The sequence below is a fragment of the Falco biarmicus genome, chromosome 9 (genome assembly GCF_023638135.1).
Source record: "Falco biarmicus isolate bFalBia1 chromosome 9, bFalBia1.pri, whole genome shotgun sequence".
Lineage (NCBI taxonomy): Eukaryota > Metazoa > Chordata > Aves > Falconiformes > Falconidae > Falco > Falco biarmicus.
Window position 1 is genome coordinate 47,969,559 of NC_079296.1, and position 13,985 is coordinate 47,983,543.

Here is a 13,985-nt window from a genome sequence, read left to right on the forward strand (position 1 = left end):
TTTTTTCTTCCCAATTTTGCATGCTTATTAGACTACATCTATTCTTATGAAAGCAAGAAAGGGAATGTGGGAAGTGACATATAACAATATTATGACTTTAAAAAAATGTGTATTCTACATCTCAAATGATGTTCTGTTCCTACAGTAACAGCACTAAATTTGTATTTCTAATTAGAATTGTAATTCAACTTTTCCTTCGCTACCTAAACTTGAAAAAAACCTTTTGGGTTTGGCAACAAAGTAGCAGTTGTTGTTGTCAGACTTTTGACCCAGGAAGGACTGAATCTGGTTTATAATTCTGCTGATCTGCCACCTTCTACCAAATATACAGGTCGTAGCTTGAATTGTGGGCATTCCAGGGAGTATAATGTCAGATGGCAGTAGTTGTGCATTGATCAGCAAGTTTTAGTGAATTATGACTTTGTTTTCAGTTGGGTTCTCTTGCAGAAAATTAGTCATGATGTTTTAGGGTGATTTCTAGGAAAAGAAGTGCTTTTGCTCTGGTCATGAATGAAATGCTCAAAAATTTTAATGCTGTTGTTAACTTCTGCATTGCTTACAAAGGATTTCATTATTTTTTGACTCCCTAAGTGTTTTAAAAATTCATAAGGCAATTTGAAAATGAGTAATGGTGGGAACATAGGAAGCAATTTAGGTGAAATATTTTCAGTGTATTTCAAAAGCAATAACAAGGTGTTTTGTGAGTATGATATCTGCTGCTCAAAATACTACAAGAAGGAAGCCCAGAGTCTGGAGGGCTTAGAACAGTAGATTAAGGCTGTTTGCAACTGAGAGGCTAATGCTGGATGTGGGGTTTACTCCTGCATTTTACTGTAACCTTTCTAGCGTGGGCTCCTTGTGCATGCCGTAGCATCTAATGTTTTTTACTTCTGTTTATATAAAAGTATTCACTTATTTCTTATGGTGATATAGTTGTGTTTCGTCTAAATGCTGTGGTATTTTTAATGAAAGTACAAATACTTTAGATAGTGTTACTATCAAGATTGAATGAAAGGATCAATATTGGTCCTCTACTTTAAGCTACAGTGGAAGTCTCTTAACTAATACAGACCCTGGAAGAATCACGCTACTGTGCTTTCTTCTCATTATTGCAGTTTCAGAGGTGTGTGTCATGCAAATAATATTAACTTTTATTTCTTAATTTGCTTTATTGACAAGCATTACGCAAATACTTAGATCATAAAAATGTAAGAGCAACTCATTCTGGTGTAACTGAGCAAGGAAGTGGAATAAACATAGCAGCTCACAGTGAATCACTTACGATAGCATACTGTTGCAGACAGATGCAAGCGAACAAAGGACTGTGCTATTTATCCAGGATCAAAGTATGTGAAACTCACTCTATCAGCCTGTTCTCGTAGAAATCTCACTTAAGTGGACACAAAAATATTTGATGACCTGTGTAAGTGAGTTTTTATGTCTGTGCACTTTAGAAACAATTTCTAATATTTAAAGGTTGCCAGTAACACCACCAGTGTTCACTGGGCAAGACTGAAACCTGGGGTTGCATAAGTGCACTTGTTATGGTATCATAACTTAATAATTCACAACTAATTAGGGTCTTATGCATGACTGTATTTTTGCCACACCTTACCAATGCTATATTTAACAGCATTTGAAATGATTCCTTCTTGATTCTTAGTTTTATATACCTATGTTGGTCACAAGGTAAATTATTATCTGCCTCAGAAGTAACTTTCAAATGCCCGACATCAATGGTTTCCCATTTATGTCGGTCTGATGTATGATCCGGAGCTGTTTCACTGCCTTATACTGTATACCATAGCTCTTTGAGTAGCTCTTTTGAGTGTTTTTTAGTCTTAACTAATTCCTCTTTCTTTACTCACAATATAAGAGAGATTTAAAAGAGGGTGGAACCTGTTGGAAAGAACAGATAGTTTCTGTCAGAATTAATCACAACAGCTTCAATACAGATGGTATGAGTTTTCTCTGGTTCCTAAATAGTTGGCAGCTGAAGCTATCAGGTCCAATTTACAGAAATCAAAGGTACCTCAGACATGTTCTCCCGTGATACAATCACATCTCCAGTCACAGTGCAGTCATATTCCTTTATGCATTTAAAGTTGATAGAAGTTTCAAAGTCAGTGCTTTTGGCTTCTCAGTAACTTCAACACTTTTGAAAATCTTAATCCTTCAGGAGTAAAGAGAATAATGAAAATCTAGTTTCAAACAGTCGAAGAACAAATATTAAAGTAAAGTTGCTGGGAAATTACACACTTGACAATTTACTATATCCTTCAATACTTTTGACTTGTCTCTTTCGTATTTCTAGAGCCCGGTTTGAGAATCAAAGTAAGAAAACAGCTTACAGTTGAATTTAAAATAAACTAAAATATCATATCTTCATTTCAGAGTATTTTATGCTCTGTCTTCACAGATGACTAATGCAAAAAGGCAAGTCTGGCAGTAATGCCTTTTAGATTCATACCTGCTTGAATTATTTTTTTTTTTTTAAAACCAACTTGGTGTGTCTTTCTTTGGTCCAGAAATGTCCATTCCTGGTGTATGTTCCCAGTCTTTGCTTTCGTCATATATCCAATACATAGGCAAGTTTTTAATGGTTAAAATATTATGACGTGTTGTTCTGGCTGACTGTACACGTTGGCCAAATAAGTGCTCCTTTGAGGACCGTCCTTGAGTTCAAATCTTCTGTGGAAAAAAGAGAAATCATGAAATCATGACTTTACAGCACCTATTACACTATTTTAATCTGAGAGGGGAGTTTCTGTTAATGAGGCGTGCATTTAACTGAATAAGACAGAGGCACATAAGCACACATATATAAAGGTTTTGCTTAGTTGAACTGAATCAACAGAACCTTGAGTAATGTTAGGTAAATCATGAAAAGCATAAGCAGCTAGAAAGATATTGTAAACCGGTATATTTAAAGAATGCATACCGCTATATAGACAAGACCACCATAGGTCTCTGTTGACATTTATTGACTTTTCTTAATAAGAAAGGGTGACTGAGGCCCATCCTTTGTTGAGGAAAACCAGTTCGACTTTAAAGAACCTGTTTACTTCAACCACAGCAGCCTGCTACTGGTATACTAGGAAAGAACGTAGATGGTTGATAGATAAAGGGAAGATCAGAACACTAAGCAGAAAGACCATAAAGAGATTTGAGCATATGTATTTGATATAAATATTATAGTTTTATGGAGACATCTAGATCAATATGTGCCACACTTCATTTAGTTACTTGACAAGTGAACACCATGTATTCAACAGAATGCTGAGCAGAATTTTGTATTTATTATCTTTGATTTATTATGACAGACTAGTTAGAGTGAGTTTTTTCAAGTTCTTTATACTTGTTCCAATAAAATGGATATGATTTCTTTCAAAATAAACAGGCAAAAGATTTTCTTTTCGTACTGTGTCCTCTGAAGGAAGAACCATGCAAAGATCCTTTTTGAAGAATCTTATTCGTGGTGGATCTGTTTTCATTTACAGTGTTATTTACATAGATTAAGTGAATGTTCTCAATTATCTCATGCCAGAATTCTAGATGGTTTAGCTTTTGCTTATTTCATTTTTTTGTCTTCCTGAAACTGTTTGTATCTGTGGTAGCTTTGGACCTTTTATCACCATTTTTATTTACTTTATAAGAAGCTAGAGTATTTTTAGCAAATATATCATTACGTCAGTAGTTGAGTGCAAAAGAATTAGGTACTGCAGAGAATTTAATCTGTGTAGAATCACAGCTGAAATTAACTGTGTAGAACTGCACTGATTTTTCATGTTTGGTTACTGTAATTGGTTTTGAGAATGATAAGTATATATGGGAGAGGATGGATTAGTCTACTTTTACTGGCTGATGGACTATGGCTCGTGATAAGCTTTAGATTCTCAAAAAAATTCTTGTTTGCACCATCACAGCCATGTGGTATGGATTCTCATTTGTATATTAAAGCAGTTTCACCTCTGATACATGATACCAATGACAGCCATTACTTAACAGAAACCTTGGTCCTCCTGAATACCTGTCAGCAATAAAAACGTCTGAATTCCTGAAGGATGGTTTTCAGTATTGTCAGGGAATTTCTAAAGTTTGTTTGTAAAGAATGGGAAAAAAATTGGAAATCATAATAATTTAGCTGAATACTCTATTACTATTGAGGTTTTCCATGCACAAAAGGATAATGCAGAGGTTAGACATTTCTATTGACCCCAAATTAGTAATACAGTATTTTCCTACCAACTAACTCTAGCTCAAAGCAAAGGTTATATCCAGTATGTTGCCTTTTTTTAAACTCTCAGTGCGTGGAAAGAAATGGGTGGTACATGGGAAGGGAATGGTTATTGGAACAAACAGAGGAAGTTATAAATCTTCAAATCATATACAGGACAGACTGGAACAATATAAGCTCTCCAAGTTTTCTTAAATAATGTACCTAATAACTCTCTCTGGGCAAGTAAGAAATCTGTTTCCAATTTCTACAACTTCTAAGCAAAAATACAATTTATGTTTAAAGGAGATTTTTTGGTGGGAGTTTTCAACCAAAAATTAATGCACGTATCTCATTAAAAAACAGTGTTTGAAACGCAGGAGGTTTTGTTGCGATGACTGCTCAGGACACTGTCTCACACTACATAAGAACAACAAAGAGGACAGGAATAGATCACGTTCAGCCCCAAATGAGAGTGCTAAAATGAAACCATGGTGCAGATGCCTTCTGACACTTCAAAAGGATCAGTCCTGGTGCTCAAATGCAAGAGTGTTTGGCAGCCAAATATTTTATTTTCATTGGAGCAGACTGTTATGAAACCCTACTGAATTGGAATCATAACAGGATTGAATTATGTACCAAATGCATCTGCTTTTAGCGGGACGTTTTTGGAGTAGATAATGTCTGGAGGTCTTTTCAAAACTGAATTATATTGTAATCCTGTGATCCTATGAAAATTTCTTCTGCAGTAATTTGGGTTGTGCACTCTACCTGGCCCATTGTTTTTTCTCTTCAGTTTACACATATTTTTTAAATATGGACTCTAATTAATTACAGAAAAGGACCCATGTGAAGAGAAACCTCCCAGGAAGGAAGTAATTTTTCTGCACAGGAATGTGATGTAGCACAAGAACATTTGGGAAGACACCCTGCTAAAACTAACAGCACAGGATCTGTACAAAGCAGTTGCCTACAAGAAGTAATAATTTCTATTATTAAATATAATGCATCACCTATGCAAGTTGAAAGTTCAGTTTCTTAATTAGTAGTAGGTAGAAATATTTGAAGAAAATAATACCCATAGTTTAAAATTGGTCATCTTTGAAAATATGTACAAACAGCATAAGGAATACCAATGAATATTCTTAGCTGCTTTTTATTGTTTTCTTGGGCCTTTGAGGTTTTTGATGCTAGATGGCTTTACAGTCAGGAAAAGTGCTGAATGCAACTACACACTTAGAACTTCCCAATATGTTAGTTTAATGTAGTGTATCAAACACAGTCTGTTCAGAATTTAGTTCTAGTAAACTATTTAGGTTTTAAACGTCTCTTCAGAATCTGAGGCTTTCTTGACATTTTCCATTTACATTGATGTATTGGATGGAGATTCATTCATTTGGTGGGGAGCAAATCGCCCCAAATGATATTTTACCCTTCTGTGTTGAAGGTTATTATCCTGACCTAACCATGAGTGCAATAACAGAGGCACACACGGTGCTGGCAGCCACGGCAGTTGGCCCCTAGGGAAACTGAGGCAGAGTAATTCTCAAGGGGGGAACACAGGCATGGTTTTATCCAGTACAGAGGCTGCTGCAAACTCTGCCAAGCTGCAAAGATCCTGGAGGAAACCTCTTACAGACCCCTTGCACCAAAAAAAGGATGAGCTAATATATTTTATGTCGTCTTTTCTGACATTGTGCTTACCACCTCATAAACTAGGAAAGCTTTAACTGGGGGATTTTTGTGTTTTTAAGTGTTTACAGCCCAAGAGCTCAGTGCTCTGTGCACTTACTGTACCAAAAGCTTAGGTTAAAAATTGAGCAAAATCTTACTGGAGGCAAAGCAGGCACTCTGGATAGCTGTTCAGCATTAAAAGTTCGTAGTATTGAGTCTTATGTTAAATACAAACTAGCATGATCAGAGTCTCATAAAGACACATATTTGTTGCCTGTTAAAAAGAATGAAACCATTGAAGTTTTTGACTGCTGCTATTTTAAATTTACATCTGAGTCCTGGTGGTGTCACTAAGAACTCATGCAACGGGACCGTTTGGGTTTTTAATATTTCAAAATAAAGCTTTATAACTCTGTGCCATGCTATGTATGAAAGTGGTAATAGCAGAACAATATCATACAGCGTGCTGGATTGGTGGCACAGTTTCTTGTTTCGCTTTTCGGGTCACCGTTTGAACCACTGCAAAAGTGACAGTAGGTGATGGTGGCATTACTGCCTGATGCATATTAGTGATGTATTCTTTGTTCTGCATAATTATCTCTTTTCCAATGAGTTTCGTGCACTTTTCACACGCATTTCATCAAGCATCAAATTATGAAGCAAGGACAGAGCCCATTACAGAAGTAATCATTGCTGCCACGTGTTATTTCTTGTTTCCACAGAATGGTTATGAAGTAGGGGAGACTGGGATGGTCTGCTTCTTACTCTTGGAATTACTTTGCTTCGCATTTGGCAGTTCAAATGCCAAATAAGTCTAAAATTGTGTGTTTGCAGTATTTGTGCATAGGCTATGTGGCTGTAATGAAGCTGACTTGCTGTTAGTTCTGGAGTTTTATCTGTACCACTTTGTCCCTTTTTGTGACTTGTGTGAGCAATGTGGTTATTGGGAGCACTAGCAATGGGCGTATCAAAATTACCATCTATTTTAAAGCTGTGACAGTCATGGAAGCTGAGGTTGACTTTATTGCATGGAGGAAACACTGAGAAAATGTAGGATATTCTAATCACAAATTTTTAACTTTTCTTTACAATAATAAAGGAGCAAGATCCCTTTAAGTCGGGAAAAGTGCAGTTTCCTAGGTGTTTTCTCCAGCCTCCAAAATTTAAAATATGGTATTCAAGAATGTATGTAGTTATATATTGTGCTTCCATCTTGCATGGTCAGGTACATCTCATAATGGAGATGTGGAGTGGTAGAAACCTCTGTGGCCTCGCAGTCTATGCAAACTGATTTTTCTAAGCCGTCTGTTGCTATGGTGCAATAAATAATGATTTCTTATTGTAAAGGACTCTCCTTGTAAGAGTTATGGTAGGAGAAAGATTTCTTTTTTACTGTGTATGACTTATAATTGGCAAGCTTTGCATTGCCTTCATTGGCATAAGTGTCTGCTTTCAACTGTGGAAAAATATGGTCTCATTAGGTCATAAACTAAAAATTTAAATAGTAAATGTCAGGTGAGGAGGTAAAGATGTGGAGAAAGATGTGTAAAATAAAGAAATAGGACTTCAAAAGGGACTGGTTAATACAATGTATAAACATATATATATATATATATATATATAAAAATGATGCCACTTACTGTTAAATGTATAATACAACTTGCCCGGGTGATTTGATAATAGCATTCTTTGCAGGTGAGTGTATATGTATGTGCAATTGCAAAGCACCTTTGGGAACTGATGTTTTCCTTCTCTGCCTTCATGGAATAGGATCTAGAGACACATCAAGAAGACACTAATACTTTTTTTTGGCCAATAAATTATCATTTCCTTCTCTGCTCACTCACTTGTTTTACCTTCTTTGCAAGATTAACTCTGATTTTTCTGTAACAGGCACATAGTTGTCTGTGGTCACATAACACTTGAAAGTGTGTCCAACTTCCTGAAGGACTTCCTGCACAAGGATAGGGATGATGTCAACGTAGAAATCGTCTTTCTGCATAAGTAAGTAATTTTTCAAGATTTGTCATCTGTTACTAAAACTCCTTAAACTGAGTCATATATTTTTATTTTTTTTTTAAAGACAGAGGATCTTTTAGGCTCCAAATACTCATAAAATTGTTTGCCTTTTGTTAACAGTGTATGTTGATAAGAGTTGTTTTCTGCAATTTCTTATAACCTATTGCTAAAGTGCAGGTATTTCAAGCATACAGACTTGAGACCCAGTCATGTCGGTTGTGAGGTAGATAGCTAAACACATAGTTGAAGTCAGAATGGAATTATGAAATTAAAAATATTGAAATGCTAATAAATATATGGGAGAATTTTCTTTAGTGTAAATATTTCTAGTGAAACTACCCAAATTGTAAAATCCGTAAAATAAGTAAAAAATATTGTGTCATATGAACTTATGCTATCAGAAAACACATGTTCATCTTTGATTTCACTAGAAAACAAATGCTCATGCCATATTGCAAAATACGTATCAAAAGAAAAATGTAGGTGCAGTTTGATTTTAATATGAATGGGATGCATTACTTTACAGACACAGTGAAGATAGAAAATAAGTTCTTACCACGTTGATAATTAGCACTGCTCTTTTGCCCATATATACATACCTATACACAAATAGTGTAGTGCATTTTTCTGCTGTGGGGTGTGGAATGGTGTCTTAGGGTGGTCGCTGCCTGCTGCTGGCTGCGCGTTACACGTATGACATGCAACAGGCATGCCTAGGGGAGAGGCTGCTAGAAATAGCCATGTGGTAGCGAAGGGACTGTGAAAGGTCTTTTCTGCTCTGGAATGGCATCTGTTTAGATGCGTTACAAGCTATGACTGAGTAGTATTTTTGCATTTTGCAGCAAGTTCTTGTCTTGTTCTTCTTGTCAAAGAAAATGATTAATAAGTTAAAGAATCATTTGTGATGGTTTGACAAAGGAAGCTGAAAAACTAAGAATCAGCAGCATTTGCACAATTTTTCTATCTAGTCCTTTCCAATTGACTAGAGATTACATCCTCAAGTCACTAGATGGTTTGCTTGTTTTCCCTAAATAATAACACGAATTGACCAAGAGAGAAAGCAGAGATGCAGATGGGAATCAGGAAGCTGTAGGTATGTGAAGGGACCTTAGTACCTGGCTACTTGTTTGTGCCTGCTTTCCTTTGTACCTTTACAGGCAAAACATTTGCACGTATGTTTTCTTTTCTTGCCAAATCTAGCATCTGGCATGACCAAGATCCCACCCACTTACTATGTAGCTATGAAATCCCTTCCATTTTAATGAGTGGTAGCAGAGAAGGTTTTTACAAGGTTAGTGGCATGTTGTATGATAGGTTGTGATTTGTTTATTTTTTTCTTGTTTATGGCAAAATGAAATGACACAGAGTCACAGCATAATTATGTTTGTTTTAACTGTAGCTCATACAGGCCACTGGGTCCCTTATAGGGTTCCCTTTCCACCATTCGGTGTTTTCGCTTTGAGCTCTCTTATTGATGCAATCGTTTGTTTTGAGAATGGTGGGGACATGCAGAGGATGAGTGTCTTACTAGACGATTTCTGTCGAGAATGCTGTGTGAGGGTGCTTCTAAATGTTTGCACTGACTCTTCTGGATTCACGTCTGTGAGAAACTGGGAATCGGTGAAGGTGCAGGGTAGCCCCACGAAGTGGGCTGGAGAAGCTGTGGACAGAAGTGAGGAAATGAAAGCACTGGAGCGTCTCTGAAGCACTGCACGCGGTTTTCGCACCATGGGAAAAGCCCCAGCAGCCGTCTGAATCCCTAAAATAAACAAATGGGTTGGGTTATAAGTGAAGGAAAGGGGGCGCTTATGGAAATGTGACTTCTCATTTGCTTTTGTATTGTCTTCCTCTTCCCAATGCAGTATTTCCCCTAACCTTGAGCTGGAAGCTCTTTTTAAACGACACTTCACTCAGGTGGAATTTTATCAGGGTTCAGTCCTTAATCCCCATGACCTGGCGAGAGTGAAGGTAATGGCTCTATTGTTCTTTTCTGCTAATTGCCTTTTTTAAAGTGCTCATTGTGTTATTTGGAAAAAAAATACAGTAAAGCTCTTCCTCATGTAACCCCAAAATATTGTTTATCCACCTCCATTAGCTTGTCTGATAGATTAGAATATCTACATTTATAAACTTTGTTTTCCCTATATCTTTAGATCTTCAAAGCTGCAGTAAGACTGTGACTTAAGATACGTTGTCTGCCATTCCACTGAGCTCTTTATGAATTTTTTCGTTGGGGTTTAGTTCAAGAGTCTATTTTACACTAATGTTTGATATAATAGAACATTGTCTTAGAGTAATCGCTTAAAACACTATTGTCTTACCTTCATCGGAATGATTAGAAAATAATTTTTCACCTGTCAAACCCTTCTTCTATTGTCTTAGAATCCTGGGGGGGGGAAACCACCAAAAAAACCACCACCATAATTTGAGATTTTGGTAGCTAAAATGAGATGGTATTATTGTCTAGAATTCTCTATGGTAAATTACTTTGTACTCTTAAAGCAGAGAATGAAAGTTAAATAAAAAAAAAAAAAAAAGACAGCAAACTGTCAGATACAGCATTAACTCTTCTGTGGTTTGTTTTTTTATTGTTGGGGGTTTTTTTCTCCTTCTTTTTAATGGAATGTAAACTGGCTGCTTAAGCCAAGAATATTTTAGCGCGATGTTAACAATTTCTGGAGCTCCAGTCATGTGTTTTGTCCATTTTGTCTGCAGAAATTGGTAACGATTAGTAGTCCGGCACCCACTGTTTCAGTTCATCAGAACAAAATGTTCCAATTATGACCATGAAATTGTGTGTTGCTATTTTGTGTACCACCCTTCTTTGTGTTGGTGTTTGGTTGTATACACTGAAAAATACTTTTTTCAACTGCTTTAAGTAGAGCTAAGGTTTGTGTGAACATAGAGGTCCTGTGAGCAGATCAGTTCTCCTCCTCATGCTTTGTAAAACTGGTGCTCAGATTCTAAATCATCAGTTCAGCCTCCTCTTCCCCTCTCTGATCAGAAGGTGCTTAAATTCCCAAACAGAGCTGCAGGGCTTGTGGGACTGCTGTACTTGTATAACAGGAACTTCCTATGGATTTAGGGGTCTAAATTTCACTATCGGGTTACAAAAGATATGTCCATTAACACCTTCATGATACAGCGAGTCAGTAATTGAACTACTGACCTGAGTTTGAGCATCATCGGGAAGTTTCAAGAGCTTGCTGTGTGTGTGTGAGAGCTGTTACAGCCGTGCACGTGAAGTCACGTTAGCCTTGGAACAGTTTTGATTAGCAGTATTAAGAACTGATGTTCACACTCGTGGTGGCAGTGTTGGATTCTCTAATACTTTACAATGAAAGAAGAGCTGGAAAGAGATGTTGCTATTTATGGTTGCTTTTTCTTTGGTGTCTCAGATAGAGTCAGCAGATGCGTGCCTAATCCTTGCCAATAAATACTGCGCTGACCCAGATGCTGAAGATGCCTCCAATATTATGAGGTAAACTCATTAGTTTTTAATACGTTTTTGATTCTTAACTCTGATAAGCTAACTTCTGGTGTCCAGATAGGCTACAGCCACGCACAGCTTTATTGCTCATCTGTTGCACTTGAAGAACATTGCAAGATTATTATTATTATTTTTAGTGGACAAATGACAAGATTGTCTCCAAAGTTCATGGAGGAGGATACCCTGAATTCCTGTCTAAGCTGTTTTAATTTACCTCCTTTTAGAAAAAGTGCATCAGGAGAGGTGCTTGGAGCACGATCTTTGGTACTCAGTCATTTTGCAGGACCTAGGGCTGAAGTGTTCATAGCGGAATGCGGCCCCACGAGAAGGGAGGGGAGAGGGAATGCAGCTGTGTCCTTGGACAGTGTTACGTGAGCAAATGGGCTGCTTGGGCTGCTGCTAACTGTGGGACACCAGGACCCTTTAATCACTTCATACCTCATTGCTCCTTGGTGTATCTGCTCCTACAAGTAACCACACTGCTGGGGGGATGGCAAGGTATACACTTCATGATGGTAATGAAACAGTGGTCTCCTTGCTCCATCCTCCTTTTTTCCACCAAAGACCAAACGTTACTTACTTAGATTGACGAGGCACTTACCACATTAGGCACCACCAGATCTTGTCCTGCTTTCCCCCTTATATTCTCTGAAGGAAGGAGATGAGTCAGTCAGTAGATGGCAGCTAGAGTTATAGCAAACCTGAGCGAGTCCACTGGGGGAGGTTTCTTCATACAGCCCTAGTTTTCGTGAGACCAGTCGCTCCTTTTAAAATTAAAATGCCAATGATACATTGAAAATCTCTAACATAGAATTGGTCAGTGTTATGAACCAATTTCACTGGCCTGAGAGATGTCTGCATGCCGTGAATTGAAGGAAGGGGAGAAATTAAAGACAAATTAGTAAAACTGCTTCTCTGGAAAAAGTTCACCGTGCGCAAGAGCTGTGACTGTCTGTGGCAGATGCGGGGCTTAAATATGCCTAATTTCATTTTCCAAACGTGCTTTTGAGTTGCAATGCGAGAAACTTTGAGTTTGACATTAATTGCATAAATACGATAAAAAATATTCCAATTGCAGATTAGTGCATTCTTAATTAATTTAATACTTTTAATGTAATAAAAGGCAGAGGTGTTATTTTGAAAGTAGAATTCTCTTGTGTTTTCTCACATTTAAATTAATTTAATTCAACAAAACTGAATTTTTAATTAAACAATTCAGCAAGAAATGGAAAATTAGAAGGAAGACTTGTTTTCTCCTTCCAAAAGTTTAAAATCAGGGATAAAACTTTTTTTAGCTGTTTCATGCTCTAGCTTTGTTAAGCTTCAGAGCACAAGCCAAACCAGCAGTTTGCAAGATACATGGTCCAAAACACCCTTGTAAGCAGTTATGGCATACAGAATCTTATAAAAGTGATGATTCTATAATCGGATTTTAAAAATTGTTTTATCTTCTTTTTCTACCTTTAGTTTGTAATATACAGAACTATTATTTTTTTCAGCCTGTCTCTTTAGTTTTGCTTAATGCTTTTTTTCATTTTTAAATTGTAAATTGCTCTCTTCATAACTCGTTATCAATCTACTAATTTCTAAAGTATTTTTGTTTCCAGCCATTTTTAAGCTGTACACAGTTGAGTATATTTTAGGCTTATTAAATAATTAAGAATGCAGACAAGCTGCAGATTATGGAAGCAGCCACATACTTTATAAATTCAGCAGTCAGGTATCAGTTTCAATATTGAGCTTTGGAATAACCCATAAGAATTAAGATGAATTTGAATGTGGATTTATGTCAAACAAAAGCAGTATTCAAGGTGTTTAAATATGATGAATGTCTAGCACCTATAAATAAAAAATATGTGGAGGGACTGAAAAAAATGGGTTCTTTTCAGATGTCATTGGAAAACTTGATCAATTATGTTGATTCAAAGATGGGAAGGTAGTCAGTGAATATGACATAATAGTTGTGTGTTATTTGCTTATGAGTACAGTCTCTGAACAGAGATGCTTAAAACAAGCCTCTCTTTCTGCAAATTCAGTAGGAGAAAACCGGTCCATGGAGTAATTCCTGAAGTTTCATATTTTCTAGTCTTAGCCGATGGTTATTAACTGAATTTGACTAGGTGTAAGTATTCCATAGGTCTGACTTAAATTAGTATGCTTTACAGGCAGATGAAGAAGAGGGTACAGTTTTAATTGTGGGACTTGACAACACAGTAAAGTAGAGCTATTGGGATACATTATCCAAATACCCCACCAGGGAGAAGTTATTTTAATTGTTTTTTCTTTTATTTTTAGAGTTATTTCAATAAAGAATTACCATCCGAAGATAAGAATTATCACTCAGATGTTGCAGTATCACAATAAGGTAATGTGGTGACTAAAAGTGTCTTTAGAGTTTTTTACTGCATTGCATTCGCTCATACACAGTTTTTCTAGCCTCACTAATAAAAGGCATTTTTCTTTCCAAACAAAAACATCCTAGTAAGCCTTGTTGTGTAATCCAGCAACAAGGTAATGCAGTTTTATTTGTATATGCAAGGGATGTTACCAAAATCTTGGCACTTAGTAATTGTCTAGGGTTTAATT

At 36.7% G+C, this 13,985-nt stretch overlaps 1 protein-coding gene across 26 annotated transcripts in view; it reads left to right on the forward strand.

Moving 5' to 3' along the window:
- Window positions 1–13,985, forward strand: part of KCNMA1 (potassium calcium-activated channel subfamily M alpha 1) — a 505,618-nt gene that overhangs the window by 341,690 nt on the left and 149,943 nt on the right. For all 26 annotated transcript variants that reach the window (XM_056351515.1, XM_056351517.1, XM_056351514.1 and 23 more), the window contains 4 exons: window positions 7,784–7,894; window positions 9,772–9,877; window positions 11,308–11,390; window positions 13,695–13,764. In XM_056351515.1, coding sequence (XP_056207490.1) covers window positions 7,784–7,894; window positions 9,772–9,877; window positions 11,308–11,390; window positions 13,695–13,764 — 370 coding nt within the window. The remainder of the gene's footprint in view (window positions 1–7,783; window positions 7,895–9,771; window positions 9,878–11,307; window positions 11,391–13,694; window positions 13,765–13,985) is intronic.